Source organism: Lethenteron reissneri, chromosome 27, assembly GCF_015708825.2.
Source record: "Lethenteron reissneri isolate LAM-NWPU_2019-01 chromosome 27, ASM1570882v1, whole genome shotgun sequence".
Taxonomy (NCBI): domain Eukaryota; kingdom Metazoa; phylum Chordata; class Hyperoartia; order Petromyzontiformes; family Petromyzontidae; genus Lethenteron; species Lethenteron reissneri.
Genome location: NC_083805.1, coordinates 6,172,232 through 6,199,775, shown reverse-complemented (window position 1 = coordinate 6,199,775; position 27,544 = coordinate 6,172,232). Strand labels below are relative to the sequence as shown.

Below are 27,544 nucleotides of genomic sequence, written 5' to 3'. Positions count from 1 at the left end.
CAATGGAATCTAATTTTTGGATGCATATTTTTCGTTCGATATTATTAATTGTGGCAAATAATAATGCGAATATTCATTCTCCTGGAGTTTGCTTCGAGGGGAAAAATTAAGGATCAACTAAATAATGCTCGCTGCATATCGACCTATCGTATTCCCCTAGTGTCACCTTATACTGGTAGGAACCTCTGGTTACATCCTTTGGGAGGGTGGGGAGGGGCTGGGTGGGGGTGGGAAGGGTGGGGCTGGGTGGGGAGGGGCTGGTCACCCCGTGGTGCCCTTATAAAACTCAACGTGTAACCTACTCACGTCGGCTTGTGCCCGCCCTCACAGTCGGCCATATTTGCGGAATACACCACGCCGCCGTTGACCCTGGCCATTGACCGAGCAACCCAACGTTCCTACCAGCTCCCTCCGCAGGAATGTGTTATGTATGTACGTTGAGTTTCCTTTGCACTGTACATAGTCAACCGTGCTAGACGGAGATGTTGGGGAAGGACAACAAACTAAAAACGAAAATCAGTTCTAAATAAATTAGATTTCAATCTGGGTGATTCAAAAGTGCATAGCTACAATTCCTTCCTAACATCGGAAGGAAGAGCGTTCCAGACGGCTGCAGAAGCGCATCTGAAAGCGCGCAATGTGGTGACCGTCTTTGTTGGATGGCCAGCCAAAAGCCGCTGATTTTGTGGTTTTAATCTGGATTGGGCCACGAGTAACTGAAGCCATTGTCAGTCAGGTGTCGTTTGTGTTTAACGCACAGTATTTTTTTGTCTCCTCTATGTTTTTAGTTTATTGCAACGGTGCATCTTGTGCACTTCCGTGTCTCTACTCCCTGCTCTCAAAACGAATACAGCGTGGGTGGAACAACATATGCAAAAAAAAACAGCGCTGACAAAATACTTTTTTTTGGCTTTCTTTCATCTGCGTTAAATTTGTTTTGTATCTTATCCATACTGTATTTGTTGTTTGTTTATTTGTTGTTTATTTATGTATTTATTTCCTTTTTTTTTATATTTGTTTGTTGTTCATTTCGTACCGTTTTGTGCAATGCCGTAGCTCCCGGACTTGCCTTTCTGTATAGATCAGGGGTCCCCAACCCCGGGCCGCGGACCGGTACCGGTCCGTGGCCTGTTAGGAACCGGGCCGCACGGCAGCATGAGGTGAGAGCGGTGAGTCCGCGCGTGGAACCCGCCCCCATGACTTTATTATTGACCACTTCCGTCCGCGCCTCTTTCCCGCACTGCGCACTTGTCTCAGTCACAGTGTTGGTAAGCCCACAAGCTGCTAACCCCTAGTAGTCAACATGAGTAAAAAGCAAACGTCGCTGGAGAGCTTCTTTGAAAAGGGGGAAAGACCCAATGATGAACACCCCCCCCCCTGTCCGTCGGTGAAAAAAAATTGAAACCAGTCCCTGGTGCCAAAAAGGTTGGTGACCACTGCTGTATAGTTTCTGCTTTATGTTGTATTTTTCCATATTCTCAACCCATACTTTTTTTATTTTACATTTATTTATTTTTTGTAATTTTTTTTATTTTAATAAATATTTTTTTTTATTATTTTTTTTGTTTTCTATCTACGGGACTTTCCCGGTAGAACCAAGAATACCATAATTTATTTGTTTCTTTTCAATCGTCCCACACTCTTTCATTCGTCCACATTCGTCCACTTCATTAATCTATTATTATTCTCTGGCCTATTTGGTTAACTTGTTTAGGTTCCATCACATTTTCCATCTTCCTCTACCCTGTCGGTCTCCAGGCATTAATGTATAATTAGCGTATCTTAACTATACAATTTGCATGTATATTTTTTCACAATCTTGGGCTAGAGATTCGAAGAATGTATCTATTAGGTGAAGAATGGATTCTCATCGATGTAATTACTCAGGCCCTTTCTGGATCCTTATATTGCAGACATGCACCTAGCAAAGGAAACTGTTGCGAATAAGCACAGATTGCAATAAACCCGAGCGCAAGGTATTGCCATGTAGGTCAACCACACTTTCACACTCGTGCATAAGGGTGCACCAATTCATCGATATATTGAGTGTTAAAGTTTTTTATACATGCATCGGGTCACATTTGTCAAGAATCGATGTTTTAATGTAAATTAAAATTATATACTTGCTTTACCTTTCGGCTGCCGGAGCAAACAGTACTGAACATGGGGGGGGGGGGCAGATAAAAATACCTAGAAACATTACAAACGAGACTGCAAAAAATTCTACGAATGAAGAAAACAGTTTTAGAATCGATTTGTGGCCCAGAATCATAACTGTTCATGGAATGGCCAGGGGTGGTTGTGAATCGTTCCACCCGTACTAATTTTACAAACTTGATCTAACACTATGGGGCCGGAAGCCGTGACACTTTCGTGTGTTTGATGCTGTGATTTGGCAGGCGTCACAGCGCGTTTGCAGCCTCTGCGTGCTGTGCACGAGTCAATGTGTGGACATGCGAAGTCCGCACAATGGGGCCCTTTGAGGGTTTGACGCATCTGCGATGTAGCGCAGTCTTTCTGAAAATGCTGACTGTGTACAAGCCTTGTTTAAGCTGAGGCATGTAATCTGAGATCGCATGTGGACAGATTTCTGCTCTCGTTGCGCTTGTGTCCGTTCACGTGATTAGTGTCGTGTTTGAATAAGTGATGAAAAGAAATCTAGTTACTTAATAGCTACAAGAAATTACACCGAGCAAAATATTGCCGAGTGATAATCACGAGTAATAACCGAGCGGCGACCCAGGGATGGAACGTGTCGGAGAGGACGTCCACGGTAGGAGGTGGAGTGATGAAATTGGCTCGCGTCCAGGATTGTGAAAGATGGTGCGACGACTTGCGGAGAGATTCATGTAGCAGCGGATCGATCATGGCTGATGACAATCACGATTGCGAACGTATTCACGACACAGGTCAACTCGAGGTGTACTCTCGTTGAGTGCGTTGATTTTCCAACAGCAACATAACGAAAATAAGTGTGAATTCCGATCGATTGCACTACCCACCGATCTCTATGTTTCTCTTTTCCCCCCTCGTCAGAGTGATTTCTTGCTCCGCTGAGCCTTGAGGAGGGCGGTGCTCATCTCCCCCCCCCCCCCCCCCACCGTTTCCATCCCTGAGCAAAGTTGTAGAAACTTGACAGGGGGGCGGGTGGGCCGAGTTGCCCACATCGGGAAAACCACGGGTGACGTCGCCGCTGCCGCCACCGCCGCAAGGCGGGAGTTTCTTTTATCGACCCCCCCCCCCCCCCCCAAGGGGGATGTGACATTTCTGGGTCAACCACGAACCAGGATTCGCTCTTCCGTTGGGTCAACCTGGCTGGCAGTTACTTGACTTGCGTGCAAAAGTGCCAGCCCAGAGACTGACGTGCACACTGCCCCCTCCCTCCCTCCTGCCCCCTCCCCCCCCCCCCCAGGCCTGCCACGACTTCCTGGAGCAAGCGCAGTCACAGGGCAAAAAGTGGCAGAAGACGGTGCAGTATGAGCGCGAGCAGCGCCTGCGCCTCGAGGAGACCTTGGAGCAGCTGGCCAAGCAGCACAACAGCCTAGAGCGCGCGTGTCGCGGGGCCTCGGTGCGCACCAGCGCCGGCAGCGAGAACCCTGCTGGGAAAGGTGGGGGCCGTCACGTAAACGTTTTGTGCGTCTGCGGGTGCGCACGCGCGTGTGTCTTCAGTGGGGAGCAGAAGTGAAGTGGTTGGCGCGCTGCGCTACGAATCCGGCGACCCGCGTTCGATTGCCGCTCACGGCCACAACACCAGTGTGATGGTTATCTGAATCGCTCCTTGGCGTGCCCCAGGTCGACTCGGCTTCAAAAGAGTACCTGGTGTGTAAACATCGCCACTGGGGAGACGAAGGCGGCCGGGCTTGGTTATGGCCACCCACCCCCTCGTGTGCCGTGCCAGCCTTCATAGGTGCTCGCTAACAGCACTTGCCCCAACATTCTGTTAAGGCTACACGGGGTATATTTGCCTTTGTTTTTTTCTTGAGGTTACATCGGTGGAGCGGTAGTACAGTGGACAGTGCACTGCCTTGTGAACCCAGCGGCCCGATTTCAATTTCTGCTCACGGCCAAGATCGGTGACAAACATCTGAATTGGTCCTGGGTCCTCCCCTGTCCTGTGTGTATGTGTGTTGAACTTCTTTCGCACCGTACGTAGCCAGCCGTGCTAATTGGAGGTTGAATCAGTTTTAACCGAGTGACGGGTGCAATGTTGTAAAAGAAAAAGCGTCAGCACAGGGGAGACAAAGGCGGCCAGGCGTGGTGTTGACCACACCACCCCCATCGTGTGCCGTGAACGGCCTTCATAGGCGTTCACTAACAACACTCTCCCTCCACAGTCTATTGAAGGCTATCCGGGGGGAGGGAGCTGTCTTTGTCGAGGTTACATTGCAGTTCAGCTACACAGTCGAACCCCGTTTATCCGGCTGTGGCTCATCCAGAACACAGATTAACTGTGTTGAGCTGCCACCTGTCGTTCAGTAAAAAAAAACACTCCTGTGAGATTGTGGGCTGGATCAGAGGTCAGAATGCTGAGCCGGCTAATCGGAAGCAGCTGCCGGTGATTTAAACTGGGCTCCCAATATTTAAACTGGGCTCCCAAAGCACACAAATAACATCACATTGCATTGGTTCTGCACTTATTTGGGTTAATTGCCAGCGCTTGATTAAGACTTGGCTCATAAGTTATGTTATAGGGCCATGAATAACCTGCATCTGTGTATCCAGGTTTTGACTTTTCCAGGGGATGCCCTTACATTATTCAGTATTATAATAATAATTTTTACGCGCACACTATATGCTCACTCTCGAAAACGTAGAATGATTTAGAGGCATGAGGAACCAAGTGGGGCGGTGAGCTGGCGCCACGTATTGGAACTTCCTTCTTTGCTCATTGCATAATTAGTCTTGCTGCTTTTTGGCGTGGTGTGCAAGCATTTCCAAGTTTCATAATATTTCCAAGTTTGTAAGCAACGGAGAAACATTGAATCGACCAAAGCGTTTTACCCGACGGAGTTCGCTGGTGGCGCCCGCCGCAAGTTGTTGACGAGTAGGGGGTAGTTGTTGTCATGGTTGTGGGTGTAGCAGGCCGACATGGCCTTGTTTGTCAATTTACAATATTCACATTGTTCTGCCGCACGTTAAAACTCACGGTCAGGACATATCAGTAGTAGTGTTGTCTCCTCTCTATTCAATGTGTCATTACCCTATTAATGACACGCGTAATGATGGAACAACTGGTAATTAGTGGCTAGCACTGATGTAATTCATCATCACAAATGGCTTATAAAGTTGGGTGCAGCAAGGATGAACGGTGCTCATTCTGCCAGTCAGCGAGTTGAAGTGCATACCTGGTCGTTTTCTTAGCAAGTTGCGAGCTGAAGAAACGCAGGCATTAGAAATGGATGACATTGGTTGTAAGGTTGTACTTTGTGTGGGAGCCTGCACGCGGTCTGGTAATTGTGTATTGCCACGGGAAATAAATGTGAGAATGTTATATAAATACGCGGTATTTATGCTGGCGCTGTTCTCACATTTGTCTCGGAAGTAGCTCAGAAGTACTGACGAAGCTGTCGGATTTAACAAAGAGTTTTTTTTTTACAACATCCACATTTTCAACCGCGTCCATCTGGACGCAGTTTTTAAAACTCGGTCACGTTTCACCTCTGCCACTTCATCTCTGCTGCCCCCCGCAATAACTTTTTCTCGCGCCACTGCGAGCAGGAGGGAGCTCCGGAGAGCCCCTCTACCACCGCAGCGTTCTTCATCGCATGGCCACTGCTGGATGAAGGCCTTGCGCTGCAATTGCACGTGCAGAGTCCTGTCAGCCCATGTCAGAGCCCATTTATCGATCCGCCGCTGGAAGAGGGCCTCTCTAAGCCGTGTGGGTTTTGGGACTAATTTGAACATACTTTTCACCACGCTAGTCGGTGCGGGTTGGTGAAGGCAGGGAGCGTAGAAGTAAAATACTATTACTACTATCTCAGAATATTGGAGTTAAGTTCATGTTATCCTTGGGTTAATCACTACATTTTAAAAACGTACGGTCTCAATTTTTTTATGCAGTCGCGGTCATGGCTAAACAGGCCGCGATCCTGCTGGCACAGATCTATATACTTTTTTAAATCCTTTATATTAAGTTCACTTGCTTACTTGCGCGCTTACGACCGTGCAAATCTTTCGGTCGTTTTTTAACCCACTTGCCGTGATCCAATCGAGCTGACATTTTGCACACAGACTCGTTGTGCGTGACAATTTATTTTCGTGAAAAAAAAAATTCCAAAATGTTCCACTTTTTTGGAGAAAAAAAAATTTCACTAACACAATCATATATTTTTCCTAAACACAGAAAATTATTCAAGAAAACAACAAAAATGTACAATATAAACAATCATACAAAAACTGAAAACCTTATAATCCTTATATACGACTTTCCTTATATTTAATTTAAAATACCAATGTGATAAAAATGAAACTCTTACTCAAGAAAAACAGAAATGAATAATAAAATTAAACCGATGCCACGCATATAAAGGATTTATAGTGAAAAACTTTGTTTTAACGGGTTAATTTTTTATGTGTCAGAAGTAGAGTCCAACAATGGATATCACTGCACTTGCCCTCTGCTGTCCACCACATTCCACTGCAGCAGCCTACAGCAGCCTCTCTGTGCGTGGTGGACAACCAGTCCGAGTGCTGTCCAGGCTTAAACCGGCCGGCTTAGCTGCTGAAATCGGTTAAAATGCTCCTCCGCATGGTTTAGTTCAGTGTTCTTCATCTTAAATCCCGCGGGGCCACTGGCGGCCCCTGGTGGCCTTTTAGTGCGGCCTTCCCCGACAATACACAACATGTGAAAACACCCCCCCCCATCATTATCGTGCTGTCAAACCCCAATGGTTTCACATGTGTGGCGGCCCTCACACTGATAATGTCTTATCACTGCCCTAGAGGGTGCGTGGCCTCCTCTGCCACTGCTGTTTTGTGCAGTAAATGCTTATCTAGACGAGGCAATTATTTTGACTTGTATTACATTTTGTGGGCGTTCACACCATTTTGAGAAGTTGTTTTAAAGTAATGATCCATGTCAGTGAAACTTAGCGATGTCAGCAGTAGCATTTGGCAATTTGGATTGCGAATTTCAGCCAGGAAACCAGAAGTGGCACTCATTGCTTGTTTATTTAAGAGGAGTGTATCATTGTGCAATCAGCATCGTTTTATTTCCCACCTGAACAATGATGTCACTTTTAAATAACATTGTACCTGCTGGCGCTGTCGTAGACAATTTATTACATTTCATGCCTTCGTCTTGCGCTTTGAAAGCATGACAAGTAAATGAAAGCTGATTAAATAGAAATTTTGCTACTGTTGTTAATGCTTCTATTTTCATAAACTAGTGGAATCCAGTGCCTTTGTAAATGAATGCAAACCTTTGTTGTGTGTATGTGAAATCGATAGCATATTGTACACAAATGACTTCACAGTGCTCACATTTAGCACGGCTGGCAACGTACGGTGCGAAAAAAGTTTTCCATACATACATGCATACATACATGTGTAGGGGTTATTACGGGAGAAACGGCGGACAACAAACACAGGGCTGTCGGCACTCACATACACGGGGGGTCACACCGACGTCCGCATCAGTTATTGCCCACGCCCCCAGCCCTCGGAGGCGATCCCTATAAAAGGTGGAACCCAAAGAGCTCGAGGCAGTTCGACACGAAGCTGACCAGTGAAGATCCAAGACTCGGAGATTAGGCCCTGGGACTCCCCGGTCTCGCCGTCCTTATAAGGGCCGAGCCGGGTAAGCCAGTGGCGCGGCCCAAGAGCTTCCAGACCGCTGCCCTTATCAGGGCAAGGCTGGTTAGCTGGTGCCGAGATCTGTGCTTGCCAGGGCCAGATCAGTCAGCCTCCCGTAGCCCAGTAGAGGAGGACTGGGGGACAGGACAGAGGGCTTAGTACTAGGGTGGGTTTCCCATAGTACGGGTGAAGGGGCCGATACCCCTTCAACTATTGTATCTGTCCCGGAGTTAATAAACAGTGTGTCTCAACTTCCTCATCGTCTCCTCATCAACTTACTACACATGCATACATACATGCATACATACATGCATACATACATGCATACATACATGCATACATACATGCCACATCAAAGTGCACGTCGAACAAATTCATCTCGTTAAATAGTGCACATGCTAAGATGCCCCGATCTTCGATGGGCAACGTTGTCAGAAAATTTGGCAACGAGTGTGAGTGCCCCTTCCAAGGTCGTTCACATGGTGCTGCCACCCAACTCCCTGTGGTACAGACAAGACGACCTTGGTGTCTTGGGTGCATTTTGGCTTCTGGATAAACGGGCGATTAATTTCATTCTCGTGGGTGACAACAGCTCTCTACCCCACAAGGCAAGCAATTAAAGAGTGAACAACTTTATTTTTATCTTAACTATAACCAAGGCTTCGTTTTTATGGCTCTGCTTTGCCGTACAGTTTAGGGCGCATCCCGTTGTATGCATTAGCGACGCATGAACCGTCAATTTCCACTTTTCTGAGAGATTTATTACAGCCTGTTGACAGTGAAGGCCACAGAATGAGGGGGTCCGCAGCAGCCAGTGCAGAGACCGCAAGCTGGCGGCTCCCCTTGTCGGTGGCTTTTTTGCGCACGTCAATGCGCTCGCGTGTCGTTGCGGCTCTGCGTGTGCGTGCTACACGTGTGTGCCTGTATGTGCGAGCCGCCGCGCAGCGGTAGTGTCGCGGTTAGCACGCAGCGCTACGAACTCGGTGACCCGATTTTAATTCCCGCTCGCAGCTAACACCAGTGACGATTATGCAAATCCGTCCCGGGCCTCTCCTATGAGTACCTGGTGCGGTGTGTAAAAACATCGCCACTCGGGAGACGAAGGCGATCGGGCTTGGCGTTGGCCACCCGCCCCCTCGTGTGCCGCGCCGGCCTTGATAGGGGCTCGCTTAACAGCACTTGCCTCATCAGTCTGGTGAGGTTATCCGGTGGGGGGGGGAACTCTTTCTTTGTTTTTCACCCACCGCGCGCGTGTTTCCCATCAGTGGGTGGGCGAGGGGGGGGCGGCGGCAAGGCGGACGCGAGCGACGAAGATGATGAATTCGAGTTTTTCGACGCGATGGAAGACGCGCCGGAGTTCATCACTGTACCAGCCGAGTCCAAACACAAGTGAGAAATCTACTTTATTTTTTTCTCCAGAATATTTGTTTGCACTGGAGGAATCTGTTGAGCTATACAGCTCTTTTTCACAGACGTCCACTCACTCGGTCTGCGCACAACACACATCTTGAGTGCAGATTCACACCCGGCATATGCACGCACCTCCGATTTGCACAGTTGGCTACGTATGGTGCGATAAATGAAGCTGAAATAAGTTATACATACATGCATACACACTCGAGCGCACATATTCGACTTTTCATTTACCTTGTATCGTCTACACCCAAGTTTTAAAATAACTTTGCTCAATAAAAAATGACGAGTTCGTATCTATTTTACATTTAATAGTGATGCTTGCTGTTGACTGCATGGCGTTTTTTGGTCTTTGGTCCTGTGGTTTGATAATAGTGATACAAACAAAAATGCAACCCTGCACGCGCGGTCTTTTGACGAGTTATTGAGACAGGTTCTACATCAGAGAGGTTACCTATTACGGCTGGAATTGCTCGCGATGGGGTGGTGTGGATAGCACACCAGGCCAAGTACTCGTAGAACACAACTGAGTCAACCTAAATTTCGATTTAAAGCTTTCGTGACTGCAGGGATTCATCTTTTTGGTTCTTTCGGTAAAGTCACGTAGAAGGGAAATAATAAAATATAACAAGCCTGGTGGTGTTTCATTCAGACGCTGTCTTTCCGACAGACCTGTTCTTCACCTGAGGACGGCTGCTTGCGTTGTGGCCGAAACGTCGTGAGAATTATTTTATTATGTTTTATTATTTTATTATTTCCCTTCTACGTGACTTTACCGAAAGAACCAAGAAGATGAGTCAACCTAGGTCCTGGAACCAGTTCTAATATAATTCACCACTGATGTTACCCATGGCTGAGAATCAGGTTGGTGCAGTGTGACCAACCACTGCGCCACCACTCCCCACATATACAAGAGCAACAGCCGCCTCCTCGCCACTTAAGTGACAGTGACCTCACCGCAGCCAGGCGAGGTACATTTTGAGACCACTTGAAGGCTCGGTGGCGTACGCGTTTATGGAACAGGCCCAGGTCTTGTGGATTAACCGCCTGTGCTATTTTACATGCATTGCATATACACACTCCCCCACCCACCCACATACAGACATACACACACACGCATGCTCTCTCTGCTGCACGTTCACCCGTTTTACCGAGGTGCACTTCACCCAAAACTCCGGGTAGTGTGAGTGGGGGGTGGGGGGTGGGAAGAATGTAATCCAGTGAGGTTCCCGTGCGCCGTTTGTGTTTTGTGTTGTTTGGCACAGACGTTCGGGTAGCAACGTCAGCGGAGCGAGTGCCAGCGGTCACCTGGAGGACTGGAACTCGGAGGACTTGGTGAGTACGAGCGCATGACGCTGCACTCCAGAATGAATGTCAGTCAATCCTAGATTTGAAGTTTTCGTGACTGCAAGGATTCATACTCTTTGGTTTTTTTGGTAAAGTCACGTAGGTAAAAACATTTAAATAAATTAAATCACGACGTTTCGGGCGCAACACCAGCGTCCTTCTTCAGGTGGGGACAACTTAGCGAAAGCACAACCGCTTGTGTTGCGCCCGAAACGTCGTGATTTAATTTATTAAAATGTTTTACCTACGTGACTTTACCGAAATAAACAAAGAGTAATGTCAGTCAACTTCTTTGATTGACATTCATAAATGATCAATACGTCTATTGTATAAACATAGGGCGACGTGTATTTTTTTTTTATAAAGTAGTTATAATCGTAGTAGATTCTCTCCGTTACTGTTGAGTTCTGGTTTCGCGGGTTGAACGTTAGATAACGTGGATGTGCGTTTTTTTTTTTTTCGCTCCGGTTAAGTGTTCCAAAAAACTAGCACATCATTATCAGCTGTTTGCTTGCAATTAACACTTTTTGGTTGGCGATAATGACAATCACAGCTTTCCTAACAAGACGGACCTAAATCCTAATAATAGCGAGAAATACATGCCCATTCGGTCCCCAATGAAAATAAATGTATTTGTGGATCATATTCAACTGCACTCGTTACATGGCAGTATTTTAGCAAACCTGACCGGCTTTAATTTTCCTCTCTGCACGATGGAAACCAAACCTTTACATTGAACTTTATTCCAACAGTTAGATGCTCTGCAACATGTGTTGTATGTCGTACGTGTGATAATAGTAGTAGTAGTGAGGATCTGTCACACACAGTATTTCCAAATTCCCATCATTGTCACTTTTCGCAAAAAGAGTTATAAATTGCAAGTGACACATTCTGACCCAGCCCTACTGGACATTTAAAAAAAAAAGAGCTTCATAGCACATTGGATTTTTCCAGGATAAATAACGATTCTGATTCCTAGGCAGGCATGGCGCCCCATAATGCAGGCACGTGCGTGTATGTGTGTTTGTGTGGGGAGCAGTAGCGTAGCGGTTAGCACGCTGCGCTATCAACCCAGAGACCCGAGTTCGATTCCCGCTCACAGCCAACGCCAGTGGCGATTATCTGAAGGGGTCCTGGGTCTCCCCTAGGTCGACTCGGCCTCAAATTATTACCTAGTTTCGTGTGTAAACATCGCCACTGGGGCGGCGAAGGTGTCCGGGCATGGTGTTGGCCACCCACCCCCTCGTGTGCCGTGCCGGCCTTCATAAGTGCTCGCTGACAGTCTGTTAAAGGCTATACGGGGAATCTTTGTGTTTTGGTGACGCTTGTGTTCTGCGCTCTAGAAGCATGCCAGTAGCTCGAGCTCACTGGGTCAAGAGATGGTCGTCAAAAAACAGCGGCGGGCCCGCATCCCCGACAAGCCTAACTACAGCCTCAACCTCTGGAGCATCATGAAAAACTGCATCGGCAAGGACCTCTCCAAGATCCCCATGCCGGTACTTAAAGCAGTGTACGGAAGCGGCTTCAATGTCGCAGTGTGCGCTCGCCCTTAACGCGTATGGATACATGCGTGCGTACGCGTGCGAGCTTCTGTGTGCAGATGTGTATTTTTAGGGTGATAAAAAGGGTGAAGGTGCATTGCCTGCCATTTGTCGCTCAGGGCTACTGTTGGTAGAAGGGAGCTCTCGACAACACCGTCCGTCTGTAGAGGATTTTGACTTGTGCTTTAACACTGGCCCCGATGTTTTGAAAGAGGTGGAAATACCCACACTTTATTCCACTTGCCCCATAGACAGAGGGTGTGGTAGGTGACGATTATCCGAAGCAATCTTGGGGCCTCCGAAGCAATCTTGGGCCTCCCCTAGGTCGACTCGGCCTCAAATGAGTACTTGCTGCGATGTGTAAAAATTGCCACTCGGGAGACAAAGGCGGCCGGGTGTGGTGCTGGCCACTCGCCCCCTTATGCGATGCTTGCGAACTGTTCTTTCCCCCAAAGTCTGTTAAGGCTATACGGGGGGATCTTTTTCTTGTCTACTTGAAGACACGAGTTACTTCTGTATACCGGTTTGCCCCATGCCACCAACAAAGTTAATTGTACAATGGAGTAAAGGGGCAACGCTCCTCGTCGTGAGCAATATTCAACCACATGCAATCGACGAATCCCCACGTAAAATCGCGTCCGTTCACAGGTGAACTTCAACGAGCCGCTGTCAATGCTGCAGCGCTTGACGGAGGACCTGGAGTACTTCGACCTCCTGGACAAGGCGGCCAAGTGCGAGAGCTCGCTGGAGCAGCTGTGCTACGTTGCGGCCTTCTCCGTGTCGTCGTACTCCACCACCGTGTACCGTACCGGCAAGCCCTTCAACCCGCTCCTGGGCGAGACGTTTGAGTTGGACCGCCTGGAGGAGTGCGGTTACCGCTCCATCTGCGAGCAGGTGTGTGTGTTTGTGTGCCGCCTTGCCGGGGAGCCGAGTCCCACCGTCTTCATTGTCGTCGTCGTCACGGCCAGGACTCGGTCACGCCAGGAGCCATCCACCTCGCCACCGCAGTGCCACGGTGGCACGATGTTAACTCCCTCGCCTGGTATATAGGAGGTTTTGGGGTCGATCCCGACTAATAACGCCTATAGATTTGGAATTTGCATGTTTCTCTCCCCGTGATCGCGTGGAATTTTCTCCGGTTCCTCTGGTTTTTTTTTGCCTCCACATTTAGAATATGTGGCTGCTATAAATTTCCATATGATGAGCCACTCTGTTGAGTGGTCATTTGTGGCCAGGTCGCTTCTGAAAAAGAGCTTTACAGCTCAGTGGACCTCACCTGATAAAATAAAAAATAGTTGAGTTTTAGTTCTTGGCTGTGCACACCCATAGTATTGCCAGTGTCATTAGCAGTTCTTGCTTTATGGTGCTAGCAATTTAGATTTAAGTGACCCTTAGCTTTTGAAATTATGCTGCTCAAATTATATCTCCAAGGAATGAAAATGCAGTCAATACTGGACTTAAGCGTGCCTCGTATAAGCACAGTTCGGTTATGGTGTAAGCAACGCATCCCTGCATTGCACCGGTGGCTGGTGATGGAAGGCAAATACTGATACAAAGCACACTTTGGATATAAGCACACCTTGTATTGCGCCCAAGGGGCATGCTTTTATCTGAACTCTAGTGTACAGCGTTGAGTGGCCGTTAATGTTTGAATTCAAGCCAAGCTTCATACCTTCCTGTCTAGTTTCTGATAGTGTTGACATTCCCTTTGTTCACTGCACGTTGTAGCTGCTGCTATCATTTGCGCTTTCATCACGCGCAACTTTGTCAGTTTTTTTTCTGTTTGTGCCAAAATTTGGTCTTTTAGTCGCGTGGCCATCTATCACAAACAAACGACGTTGGCATGCGGCGTTTTTTAGTAAAACGCCACATCGGTATTCGCGCTGTGCCCGCCACCACTCGGCAGACGTCGCGGTTTGAAGTCACCGTGGTGCCTTGTGCCAGGACACAGCTGGCCACTGAGAGATGTGCAAAGGATCTTCTTCGTCGTGTGTCTCCTGTCCAACCTACATGGGTCTTCTCCCCAAATATTCTGCACAGGCCACCGCTTCTGATGTTGGCATTGCCAACTCTTGAGGGGAGCGCACTGTGGTGCTGCTGCAGAGCACCTCAGGAGATGATCCACGTGGTTTGCTTCTCCTGACAAGCACATTGGTCGATTGTGCAGAAGCCCCCCCCCCCGTGATTTTCATAAGAGAGTTGCATCTGCCGAAACCCCCACTCTTAAGTCTGTTTAGGCTCCGCCGTGTAAGCCATTTGGAATTGGAGCCAGATGCGAGCTCCTCACTGGGGGGTCATTCCTCACAGGCTCCATTCAGCACAATGATGCAGTTTTGTAATCCCATATATATTAATGAAATCCACCGAGTCTTGAGATAACGTGGGAGCACCTGCTCACTCGGTCTCTGCCTCACTCCGGCCGCCTGGAATTCTGGTTGCCAGGCCTTTTGATTAAAATTGCAATGATTAACTCTCTCCCAGCAATGCCATGAATTGTCATGATTTGGGGTTGCAATTGACTTGAGAGAATCTATTTTTAAATCCTTTATATTAAGTTCACTTGCTTGCGTGCTTGCTTGCTTATGACCGTGCAAATCTTTCGGTCGTTTTTTAACCCACTTCCCGTGATCCAATCGAGCTGACATTTTGCACACAGACTCGTTGTGCGAGACAATTAATGTTCGTGAAATTTTTTTTCCAAAATTTTACACTGTTTAGGGAAAACAAATTAAATATTAAATTACCAATTGCTTAATACTGGCAGACAATCATCTGACCCATAGGTGGCAGCCATCTCAAGCCAGAGGACGAGAGGACTCTAGCCGCCACGCATATAAAGGATTTATAGTGAAAAACTTTGTTTTTACGGGTTATACTTATTTCGTGTAATTTTCACTGTGCCGTCTCTCGTCTTTATCATCTCGTCTGTGTTGTTTATCATTTTCTGTCACATTTGTACTTTTTAACTATGTTAGCCTAAATTAGAAACTTCCTTGTGCCTTGCATGTAATTGACACGTATAATGAATAGTCGATTCTCGCATGCCCGTATCATGAGTAATAACAATAGATTTTAATAGAGGAATCGATTCTTCATTTCACACCTACTTAAGGTTATAAGCCATGGCCAAAACATAAGTTTCATTGTATTGCAGTTTTGGTCGATATTTGTTTTTGGGTTAGGCCACGTAGTGGTTTTGCAAGAGGTGCGTACATCGAATCATGGCTGTGAATTCTTGCGTGGCCTAACCCAAACACAGGTCATTGTATTGACTGAGAAAACCTACGTTTTAAGATTACTCTAATTTAGCAGAGTTCTTGTTTAAACGGCTGTGTAGTTCAGAAATGTCTCCGTATTAAGACACGGATTATGTTAAGACATTCTTGTTAAATGTATTACATGCACCACGTGCTTGTTGTGTATAGGTGAGCCATCACCCACCAGCAGCGGCACATCATGTGGATTCGCGACGTGGCTGGCGCCTGTGGCAAGAGATCACGGTCTCCAGTAAATTTCGTGGAAAATACCTGTCCATCATCCCGCTCGGTACGTCGCCGCCGTAGCGCGTTCCCGTGCTTTGCTTTTTTCTTTCCTTCAGCATAACAAGGGTCCAGTGCAAGGCACAGACCCGCAACGAGGGGGTGGGGGTAATGCAAGAAAACTCTGCGGACCCGAGGCCCGGCCTCAGTACTCCTGGGTCCACAGACGGGGAAGAGAACCGGGGCTCACTGCCCCCACACACGTGCGGATTGCGAGCGGGAGCGGCGATTATTATTATATAGCGAGGAGGAAAATAAGCGATAAGGGGGACAAAAAGTAGCTGGAGCCTCCTGTAGGACTGGCATAGTTAAACATCTTAAGAGGACCTTCGCACGACCAACAGTTACCATGCATTGACTGAAGTTAAGGTGCACTTATTTGGGTTAGTTCATGCAGTGATCCGTTAAAGATTTTTCCTGTATGACCTTAAGCCTAATTTCGTTTAACCAAAACCCTAAACCCAAATTATGAGTGCGAACGTGTGCACTGATCGTGGGTTAAATAATACCTTTGGTTTCATGGCATTGATTGTTGTAACAAATTGTGAATGCCTGCAAATATCTTCATTGCCATGGTATATGCTTACCGAATAACACTTATGAATTGTCACATTCTGCCTTAGAGCTCCGATACAGTAGCAATTAATGTTTTAAGTGTGCGCCAAAAAAAACTGAGAAGCATGGAGTGTTTGTTGGTGAACACCTGGGACATGTTTTTGGCCTCATGACCCTGATTCACAGTGGATAGGTTGTCTCTCATAGCAGATGATAGCAGATAAATCTTATATCTACGATTAGAGACCATTTCTCTGTTGTTAAGAATGGCCATTGGCCAAAGTGTCACCCGTTATCGAGATTTGTTATTTTTTAGGGCAATGTTATCGATGAGTGCGTTGAGTTTGAGTGTTGTGGTTGAAAAGTCAAAAGCACCGATGAAACCCGATTTGAAACCATCACGCACGTTCGTGCAAACGTTAAAGAGAATAGCGCCGCTGCTGTATTCACTCGTGCGTTCTTTTGATTGCTCCCACTGCACGTGACGTAGGAACCATTCACTGCGAGTTCCCCTCATCGGGGAACCACTACACGTGGAAGAAGGTCACGACCACCGTTCACAACATCATTGTGGGGCGGCTCTGGATCGACCAGGTGACCCTTTGGCTGTCCCACGAGTCTCGTCACACTCGCTTAGCTAACAGTGTTGACAAGCGAGAGAGAGAGTGGTTTGATCGGTTTTGTTTGCCTTTACTGAAGAGTTTGCTTTCGGTTGTAGGAAGGGGACAGTGTTGATTGCTTGGTCAATAATTACACTGAACATTCATGTAGTTTATTCTTTTTTTATAGAAATACATATCGGACTACACGATGGAATTTCCCTTTACGATTGATGAGGGCTGGTCACATTCACTTGGGGTGGTCTGAAAGATAGAATGAAATGTGGTGAAACAACTCAAGACATTTACATAATTTTCTTTCAAAAGTCACTCTTCTTACGTCACGGACTAGGAAAACGAGGCTGAGCGATACAGAAGCACACTCTCCCTTGCTATTGACGCACACTTCATGAATCTCATTAAATACCTCCAATGGGAAAATCACACTCTTTTTTTTTACAATTTAAGTCGGTGACCTTAACATTTTATGGTTTTGTAAAAGCGCTTACATTTTTAGTTTTACATTCACAATATATTATCACATGAGCCATTCATATTTATATATTTTTCCCCTTTTTAGTTTTGCCTTGGTATTGGCATACCGGCCTCAAATCCCTTGATAGACAATATTCGTCACTGCTTTGCAATACATTGACACGAGTTTTAGTCAGACTCCATAGTATAATGGCTTCATATCCTCACTTAGATATTCCCAGTTGTGCCGTATCGATCTCCCGTGGATTTTCTGGAACTTCTTGAAGAACCGAATTCAGTTGCTGGAGTCTGCCGACTCCGAGAGAGAAACGACGGACATTGTGCAGGTCAACGAGCGGTTAAACCCGACAACACATCTGAGGGCTTAATATTTGTTTAAATTGAGCATCAAACAGAGGTCGCAAACGGGTTTTGATTCCTTACCCGTACCCGGCCGCACCAGGGTCGCAAACGGGTACCCGTACCCGGCTGGGTACGGGTAGCCGGGTATCGGGTAGGGTACGGGTATCGGGTACCCGGTTGCGACCTCTGGCATCGAATCCTCAATTTAATTTCGTGACTGGAGAAAGAAAAAAGTAAAGCAGCTGGACATCAGCACAGTGTTGGCCCTTGGGGATCTACTGCATTTGCTTGTTTTTGACGAAGCCATGTCCATCAACGTTTGTGAAGATTCGCATTTTGGTTTGCTCCTCTGGACGGAACGTGTGCACCGTCTGCCATGTGCTGTTTGCAGTCCGGAGATATTGACATCGTTAATCACCACACAGGAGACAAATGCCAGCTCAAGTTCATCGCTTACAGCTACTTCTCACGTGACATTCCCCGCAAGGTGAGATGGCCACAGGGTTAGGTTAAACCTCCCTTTCACCACACCCCCCCTCCTCCCCCGATGAAACAACATTTCACACGAGTGCTCGTTAAGGTAATTGAGAAAACATTTTGGGAGATTGCACTACTAAGTGGAAGCAATGAATTGAAGCAAGATCTCAGCGGGTAATAGAACCGATCATCCAAATCTGATATCTCTTTGCAACCGTTCTCTTAATGCGACCCCTAATATTATAAGGGAGTCAAATATCCTTGCAGACCTGTTCTTTCCGCTTGGTGCAATTCCCTCATCAACTAGTCTCTTAGTGGGTGGCAGTGACCTGCCCAGAGCTGAATTTCCAAGTCTGTGCTGCAGCGCCCCCTTGCGGTGGTATTTGGTTATACTGGGCGCCAAGTATTTCAGGCTGCCCTGAAATTCACCGACTCGCTTTAAGTGCCGCGGTTTTGGCGAGCAAAGATTCGGCAGCATCCCAAGATCGTGTCGACTCAGAGGCCAAAACGGAGCGGGGGCGAACCGCACCAGCCGCATTGCGACGCACTACCCGGACCTTGCACCCTGAGCGGGAGTGAGCCGCGGCAGCAACCTCCCCGTTTCAGTGCGCGCGTCCCATCGGAGTGTCGCGTGTTCTTTTTTTATACGGTCACTTGCCAACACGCTAAATAATTCGGCAGGAACATGCCAGAGTGTTCATCGCCCGGGCGCAGAACACAGCACCCCCCCCCCCGCGCTCGCTGCCGAGCGTGAGCCCAATGGAGCGGGTTACCCGAGACGGGTGTCGAGAGAGGAGGATTATAATTCTACGCCCCCAGCTGCCCCACACGTCGCCTCCACACTGCCCCGTACCGTTCCCCCCCCCTCCCCCCTCTTTCCTGTGCCGTGCAGGTGTCCGGCGTGGTAATGGACGCGGAGGGAAATGCGCACTACATCTTGTCCGGGACGTGGGACGAGAAGATGGAGTACGCCAAAATTGTGCAGAGCAGCAAAGGAAGCAGTGGCAGTGAGGGGCGGCAGAAGACTGTCTACCAGACACAGCCCGCCAAGCACCTCTGGAAGAGATACCCACTGCCGTACGTCCGCGTACCAGTCCGCCTGCTTTTGCACCGTTGGCCGGGGCTCGTGCTTAACTGGCTTTTCCGCGCTAGCGGTGCCGCGCGCTTGTAATCCAGCTGTTGGGAGGCGAGCATTGACTGATCGCTCAGATTTGCGCAACTGACAAGCCTGCCGGGGGCTGCAAGGTGCCCTGGAGGTGGCGGTGGGGCAAGTGGGTTTATAAAGCGGTCCGTGTGGACCCTTTTAAAAAAAACAATCACCTCGTGCGTGCGTGTGTGTGTGTGTCTGTATTTCTTACACACACACACACACTTGCCCCAACAGTCTGTTAAGGCTATGCGGGGGGATCTTTGTCTTTGTTTTCTTACGGTGCTCCCATATCCTCCCGTTCATAGAACACTCCGTCAAATCAAATTGACCAAACATCCTAATTCACCAGGACCCTCCTGAACAAGAGCCCTGAGGCTTAGCAAGGGCATTCCCGGATGGCGTCGGTGTTAATCAATACGTGCAAACCAACGGTGAAGCATTTCATCGCACCGTTGTCGCTGATGGCTCTCGGCAGGGAGCACACAGAAAGCACGTACCAATTCACGGAGCTTGTGCCGAGTGAGCGTGGATGTTTTTTCTCTACGTGTGTTCAGAGTATTTTGGCTGCCATACATTTCCCTGCGATGATAAACCACTGTTGAGGACTTTTGAAAAAGAGCTCCGTAGCTCAGTGCGCCTTGCCTGGCAAAATAAAAAATGCAGTTTTAAGTATTTAATCTTGATTTGAAGCTTTCGTGACTGCAGGAATCCATACTCTTTGGTTCTTTCGGTAAAATAAAAAAAAATCCAGCTGGATAATTGTTTTCCGCCTGCGGACGGACCGCTTGTGTTGCGATCAAAATGTCGTGATATATCATTATTTATTTCATTTTTCCACCTACGTGACTTTACCGAAAAAACCAAAGAGTATAGTTTTAAGTAATAGCTGTGCGAGATAACCGGATGAATAATTATCGCCGCTGTCGGCAGACCGACGGTGACACGCTTCGTCTCGCCCCCTGTGCCGATGGCTTTGCGCAGGGAGAACTCCGATAACATGTACTACTTCACGGACCTTGCGCTCACGCTCAACGAGACGGAGGAGGGAGTGGCGCCCACGGACAGCCGCCTGCGCCCCGACCAGCGGCTAATGGAGAACGGCAAGTGGGACGAGGCCAACGCCGAGAAGCAGCGTCTGGAGGAGAAGCAGCGTCTGGTGCGGCGCCGGCGCGAGGCCGAGCTCGCCAGCGCCGCCGAGGAGGGTACGTGTTGTTGCTGTTGTGTTGCCGCTACGTGTTGCCGCTGTGTTTTACCACTGTGTGTACTGCTGTGTGTACTGCTGTGTTGCTGCTGTGTGTACTGCTGTGTGTACTGCTGTGTTGCCGCTACGTGTTGCTGCTGTGTTTTACCGCTGTGTGTTGCCGCTGTGTTGCTGCTGTGTTTTTGCTGTGTGTACTGCTGTGTGTACTGCTGTGTTGCCGCTGTGTTTTACAGCTGTGTTTTACCGCTGTGTGTTGCCGCTGTGTTGCTGCTGTGTTTTTGCTGTGATGTTGCTGTGTGTACTGCTGTGTTGCCGCTGTGTTGCCGCTGTGTTTTACAGCTGTGTTTTACAGCTGTGTTTTACAGGCTGTGTTTTACGGCTGTGTTGCCGCTGTGTTTTACCGCTGTTTTGCCGCTGTGTTGCCGCTGTGTTTTACCGCTGTGTTTACTGCTGTGTTGCTGCTGTGTTTACTGCTGTGTTTTACCGCTGTGTTTACTGCTGTGTTGCCGCTCTTACCACTGTGTTACTGCTAAGTGCACTGCTGTGTTTCTGCTGTGTTATCACTGTGTTACCGCTGTGTTGCTGCTGTTTTCACTGCTGTATTACCACTGTGTTGCTGCTGTGTTTTCGCTTTGTTGCTGCTGACATAATGCTGTGTTAATGGTGTCTTGCCGCTGTATTGCCGCTGCGTTACTGCTGTGTTACCCCTGCATTACCACTGTGTTATCTCTGTCTTACTGCTGTGTTACCCCAGTGTTACCCCTGTGTTACTGCTGTGTTGCCGCCGTGTTATAATAAATGTAGCTAGCGCTGTGAGCAGCGGTCGTTAAAATCTCTCGCGTGCGTTGTGCATCTGCTGCCGCCCCCCCCCCCCCCCCTTTCCTTGTTCTACGCCCAACGGGAAGCAGGCCGCAAGCACGAGTCCTACCGGCCCATGTGGTTTGAGCGCAAGGAGGACCCCTTTACGCGGGAAGTGAGCTGCATTTACCGCGGAGGCTACTGGGAGACCAAGGAGAAGCAGGAGTGGAAGATTAACCAGGACATTTTCTGAGACCTCCCCCTCCCCCCTCGCTCGGGACTGTGGGGTGCAGAGGGCGGCAGTGGCAACACAAAGGCAACGTCCGCGGCACGCAACACTTAACGCCCTGCAACAGGGACAGACGCCATCGGTCGTTATCCAGTTTCGCGTGGCGAGGCGGGCCGTGCGGTATTTTACACTCGCGCAAAGCACGTGTTGTCGTGCTGGCCACAGTGTGCGTCAAAACACGCTTCTCCGGATCTTCCGTTTGCTTTTTTTTCCTTAATTTCTTTTCTTTTGTTTCTTTAATGTTGGCAAAAGTGTATCGCATTCGTTTAAAAAAAAAAATCAAATGTGTTTGCATTGAAAGCTTTAACAGCAACAAAAAAAACACTTAATTTAAATGCTCTACATCTTAAAGAAATCTGTTTTGGCAATGTTCAGGAAAACTAAAATCCACTTTGGAGAATAACAAATAATACAATATAAATATATATACCCTTTAAATATCCATGTAATTTGTGCGCGGAAGAAAACAATAGAATTAATCAAATATAGAGACTGTTTTATCACAATCATGAAAGAAAAAAATGCGTAGCGTGAGAGAAATTAGAGCAACATCTTGTCATTTTGAAGCATCAAGGATTCTCTCACGAGTTTACTGAGGGATGAGATGCAGCAACCAAAGGTGGTTGCCCTGTAATATAGCCGTGTAATTCCATGTTTAATTAGCATTAACCGTAATGCACCGTAAGTTGACAAATATAATTAGCGCACACACACACACACACGTGGCAAAGGAAGTGTTTCTGTACCTGGGGACAATTTTTTTTAAATTACTATTTTACAAAAAGGATGAATGAGAATGGTGTAAATCGCAGGGGGACATTGTAAACTTCCGGAGTGGTGTTGACTTGTGTACAATAGCTTGCAAGCGGATGGGCATCTGGGGAGGCGCTTTGCTCTGTGAAGCCCCCAGTGTACGGAGGCTTTGTCATCCTGACACTCCCTGCCGCCAAGCAGCTACAGCTACCTCCCCCACAATTCGCCCGGCCCCCAACCATCACCGTCACCGTCCTTGTACCGGTACAAAAATAATAAAATCACCACCCCAAACGTACATAGCTGGACATCTTAAGGGTGTCTCAAGAGAGCCTACGGGAGCACAAGATATTGAGGAGCGCGATGGTCAGCATGATCCGGGAGTAAAATCACGCCCACGGCACTGTGGACTTGGGGCTGTAAATCGTAAGCCAGCAGGTGCCTGCGAAAATGACCTGCTCACTATAAAAGGTGCTTTGATTTGTTTTAATTTCTCATTCGATTTTTACTACATCTTTTCTATCCCTTTCTCTTAAATCTGGGGGAGGGGGGAGGGTGTTTTTTTTGCCAAACGCTGTTCACGAACAGCGCTTAGACGGACATACGCCGGCGACTTGTTTCGTCCGCGGTTGAAAGGTGAAACTGCAAAAGTTCCCCCGAGTGAATCGCCGGACGTGAGAATCAGGGCCCTGGGTGTTCTTGCCCACACCGCCACGTGCGCGGTGCACTTGGCAAAGTTCGCAACCGGGGAGCTGGTGATGCCTCATTCGATTGGGGGAAGCGAATTCCCCTTCCCTTTGGTGGCTGCGAGCAGCAGATGGAACCACCGCTTCCGGTGACTGGACACAACGTGGGGGTGTATCGGCATAAATGATCCCGACCCAATGGGGGTTGTTGTTGTTGTTCATTGCGGAGGTGTCACGTGTTGGGATCTTCACCTGCATTCACATTTGGCAGGCGTAACCATTGTGTACCCTTAGTTCAGTTACAGGTCACCTTTCATTATGGTACTTGTTCAGTTCAAACAGTGTACGTGGTACAGCGGCGCCCTTTGTTATTCCACTGCTGGATCAAGGCGTCCCCACGACGTGCTGGTCGTTGGGGGTTATTTTTTAACATACTTCGCTAGGTCAGAGAGGGCTTGTGAAGGTCCGGGAGCACAGGTGCAGGAACAGGGGAGTGAAGTACAACAGCGGATTTGATGCTCACCGTGTCGCCCTGCAGTCTGTTGTAGCCTTGCGCGCCTCTCCGTTCAGAGTGGTCGCCCATCATCCATCACCACCATCGAGGCTCATCTCCGCATAGCTTCAGGGACCTGACGACCAGGCGCATTATGAGTAAATTGGTCATGTGATCGTTAATTCGTAGGTTTTAATCCAATCGGTCGTTTAAACATTGAGTCACAAATGGGCAATTGGACGATCGGCCTTGGCTGTTGTTGTGACATCAATTGCCCACTGGTGGCCAGATGTTTAAAATTCCCATTTCTGAGCGTGTTGCCACTTTATCCTAAACCAAGAAAGGATATCTTGTGGTGCCACATGCCACCCATATGCATATTCACCGTATTCGATAAAGGAACGTTAATGATGAACCATTTCGGTGTCCACTAGTCTAGGATATAAGTTATTTCCAATAACCCATAGAAACTATGACTTGCATATATGTTTCTTATTATTTCTAATACACAGAACAAGCTAATAGCTATGCTGTGTGTCGGGAGGACTTGCCCACGATTCAAGCCTTAATAGAAAACTTTAGGTAATACACGACTACGTTTTATCAACGGGATAACGTAAAAAAAAGTGCAACCGCGGTGGCCGTTTACAATTCGGTTTTGTTGTGAAATGATTCGCGTCAATCGTGCGTACATCACTCGACGGGCACGCTCTGCACCCCCACCACGAGACTTCTAATGTTTCGTTGGTGACGAGTCTTCGTCATTTGAAGATTAACAACGTTCCCCTCTTGTCAGTGGACGTGCAGGTGGTGGTGTAGGCTCTGTGGCAACAGAATATATGATTATTATGCCTTATTGTGAACCTTTACAACAAGCGGCCGCTTGTTCCGCCCGAAACCTTGGCCACGAATTCTAATCCCGTTGATGCGACTCTTTCGGGGTGTGGCTCTTGCACGGCCCCGGCTCGCTGCACTTGCCTCTGCGTTTTGGGGGTTTGGCGAAATGTGCGTACTCCGATGTTTGCTTGTGTTTTATTTCTTTTTAAATGTGTTTTGTTTTTACTAAAATTGCACAACCGCAGGACAAATGCATAGGAGAAATGGCTGTGAAGTGAGACGTAAAAAAAAGAAAATCAAGCTTAAATATCCACGGAGAGCGTTGTGAATGAACAACGGTCGCTTAAACAACGACGGGTCGTGGCGCTGTCGAAGATATTCATGACCCGACCAGCGTGCGCGGTGACTGATCCGCCCAAAATTTCGTACCGTTGTGTGACCTTTAAATCTTCAACACGACTTGACGATCCGCCTTTTTTCGTCTCGCTGCGTGTGTATGGTCAGCGTTTCAAAAAAAAAAACGACGCAAGTTTCTATTCGGAACCCCCCCCCAGTAGGCGTGGTGACACATTGGATGAAATATGAAATCCAATTGTAAGTGAACTCCATTCCGTGTCTCTGATACAAAATTTATATGAATGAACATATTGTTTTGGTCCGTCATCCACTTGACTTTCCACACCGATTGTTGTTCTCAAAAGTTGTTCGGTCTTATCCTGTCAGTTCCAAAGAGATCGCCGTTTCAGAATGACCCTCCGGAGGACATTCTTCGGGAGTTAAATACATTCTTTAAAACGCCCTCCCTTGGTCAACACCTGCCAAAAATACACCAGTTAGCGCTGTGCTATACAAGACATTGCGGTGTGTGCATTGACTTTTCTGCGCGCGAGATGGTGTGTCAGTAATTGAGTCTTCGAGTGCTGTGCACTATACACTAATACCTGTGCAAAGGGTTTGGTCAATACGACGTGAAGGGCTTTTCCGATATCTAGGGGAAAACTGGCTGTATGCAAATGATTAATGTTGAAGCAGAGCACGTGGTTTTTTTTGTTCATGGCGTGTATCCAAGGGGAATAGATTAATCAAGTTGCCGTTGCTGCTTCAGTGAACTTGTGCGTGAATAAATAGGTTGATTAAAAATGATAACGATATTTTATACTGTCACCGAGAGGGAAGAGGTTTTCTCGTTGTTTTATGTTCCTGGTTCTTTGACATGCATCATCCACCTCCCCACCTACCCCCCCCCCCCTATGCAATGTACCATTTAATATAGTTTACCGGTTCCTGCTCATAACCTCACTCATTTGCTAAATACTGTGTTTATCATAACCACGTAGGCTCATCGTTGGCTTCTCCATTACCATAGTCACCCGCAAAAGGTGTTTCCCCAATGCAACCCTTCAGTGTAACTATTATAATACATCTCGGAACAAGAGGAGCAAAACGTTCACGAAAAATTCCAAGATGATGGCGATTGACTCTACGCAACAGCTCACTGTGACGATGAGGCATCCAGGACGCAATTGTAGTCTTCGCGTCGATGGCAATTTTACAATTTAACGAAACTTCCCGTGATTCGGATGAACCGTGGGGTACAATGCAATAGCGATGTGCGCGGGTGTTGGCGATTGTGGTTATCATGGCGATTATTCGGCGCGCGCGGGTGTGATTTTTGTTGTTGTTGTTGCTTCGGTGGGAAATAAGGTTGTGTTTATCAGACGCGGGACACCACAACAAGGCGTGCGTGCGCGCCGTAGCAAAACAGGTGGGGCGGAATGGAATCGTGTGCCGATTATTATAATTATTATTTTTGGATAAGATTTCGTTGGACACGCGTAGGGTCTCTCGGGAGAGGCGAACAAAAAGGCGGCGCTCGTGAAATAAATTCGCAAGGAACAACACCGCAAGAGACTCCTCTCCCGCGTGTTGCGTCGTGATTTGTTGAGACGCACTCTGCAGCAGCAGCAGGCGTTGGAAACCTCGTGGCCTGCGGATCGCCATTTCACGTGGCACACGCGAGGAAGACCGAGCATGACACGGATGGATAACATCAGAGCACGGACGAGGCAGGCTCGCGCTAGAACAGACGATGAGGATAGCAGACGACGGAAATCGGTGGCGAAAGATCGCCCCCCATGGTGCGGCCAACCCCTAGGATCGAGGATGACTGAAGACCAAGACGACTGCCGCTATGAGGGGGCTCCAACTACTCTTGAGACACAGTGCCGGATGATCTTAGTAGCAAAAGTAGCAACATATGTAGCAGCTACGGGCCCCGCACTTTCAAGGGCCCTCGCTAAACGCTTTCAAGCTGTCAATTCCGGTTCAGTGATTCTGCACTTGCTCTATTACTATAGTACTATACCGCCTTCAACTTTTATTATGAGCGACTGGGTGTTTAAGGTTATCGATTCGTCGTTTTATCCGGCTGTATAGCAAATTAAAAAATACAATTACTTTACTATGCAAATTAAACATGTGTGTTTTAATATTTACGTGTTTTTTTTTTAATTTAGGGCCCCTTTATAACAAATGCTACAGGCCCCGCACTAGCTTAATCTGGCCATGGGTGGAAAAACCCCGATTTTTCCAGCGGCAGGCATCAGGTTTAAAAAAAAAATACAATTAAACCTGATTTCGGGGAATTAAAACCTGGTTTAATGAATGCGAAACTTTGATAGGCTTAGGCTGCTTCCTCGTCGGTGCTGCTATCGTATTCGGGGCCGTCGGGCACGGGGTAGTCGTAGAATGCGGCGGGCAGGTTGGTCTTGATGAACACGAGCTTCTCCACAATCGTGGGCGCCAGTGAGTTCCTTAGCTTGGAATGGACGAAGCCCATCGTTGAGAAGTTGGCGAAGTGCGGTTCTGCAATTAGAACCAATTTAACCGGATTTCTCCCAATCTCAGATGATCGGGTTTAATATAAAAAGACAAACCCGATTGTAAAAAACCCGACTGTGCCACCCTTGAATCTGGCACTGCTGGGACTCCCTGCACGCACGATATCCGTTACAGAAAGCGGGTTTGATGCTCGTTCACGGCCAACACCGGTGGCTATTATCTGAACCGGTCCTGGACCTCCCCTAGGTCGACTCAGCCTGAAATGAGTACCTGTTGCGATGTGTAAACATCGCCACTAGGGAGACAAAGGCGGCCGGGCGTGGTGTTGGCCACACACCCCTCGCATGACGTGCCGGCCTTAATAGGTACTCGCTAACAGCACTTGCCACAACAG

The 27,544-nt window shown here is 47.9% G+C and overlaps 1 protein-coding gene across 2 annotated transcripts in view; it reads left to right on the top strand.

Annotated features, from left to right (window-relative positions):
• Positions 1-26,210, top strand: part of LOC133348441 (oxysterol-binding protein 1-like) — a 73,316-nt gene extending 47,106 nt beyond the window's left edge. For both annotated transcript variants that reach the window (XM_061561247.1, XM_061561248.1), the window contains 11 exons: positions 3,413-3,608; positions 9,060-9,183; positions 10,473-10,542; positions 11,898-12,050; positions 12,744-12,989; positions 15,521-15,641; positions 16,680-16,783; positions 18,017-18,112; positions 18,995-19,179; positions 20,234-20,454; positions 21,362-26,210. In XM_061561247.1, the coding sequence (XP_061417231.1) occupies positions 3,413-3,608; positions 9,060-9,183; positions 10,473-10,542; positions 11,898-12,050; positions 12,744-12,989; positions 15,521-15,641; positions 16,680-16,783; positions 18,017-18,112; positions 18,995-19,179; positions 20,234-20,454; positions 21,362-21,504 (1,659 nt within the window). In that variant the 3' untranslated portion in view covers positions 21,505-26,210. The remainder of the gene's footprint in view (positions 1-3,412; positions 3,609-9,059; positions 9,184-10,472; positions 10,543-11,897; positions 12,051-12,743; positions 12,990-15,520; positions 15,642-16,679; positions 16,784-18,016; positions 18,113-18,994; positions 19,180-20,233; positions 20,455-21,361) is intronic.
• The last annotated feature ends 1,334 nt before the right edge of the window (positions 26,211-27,544 follow it).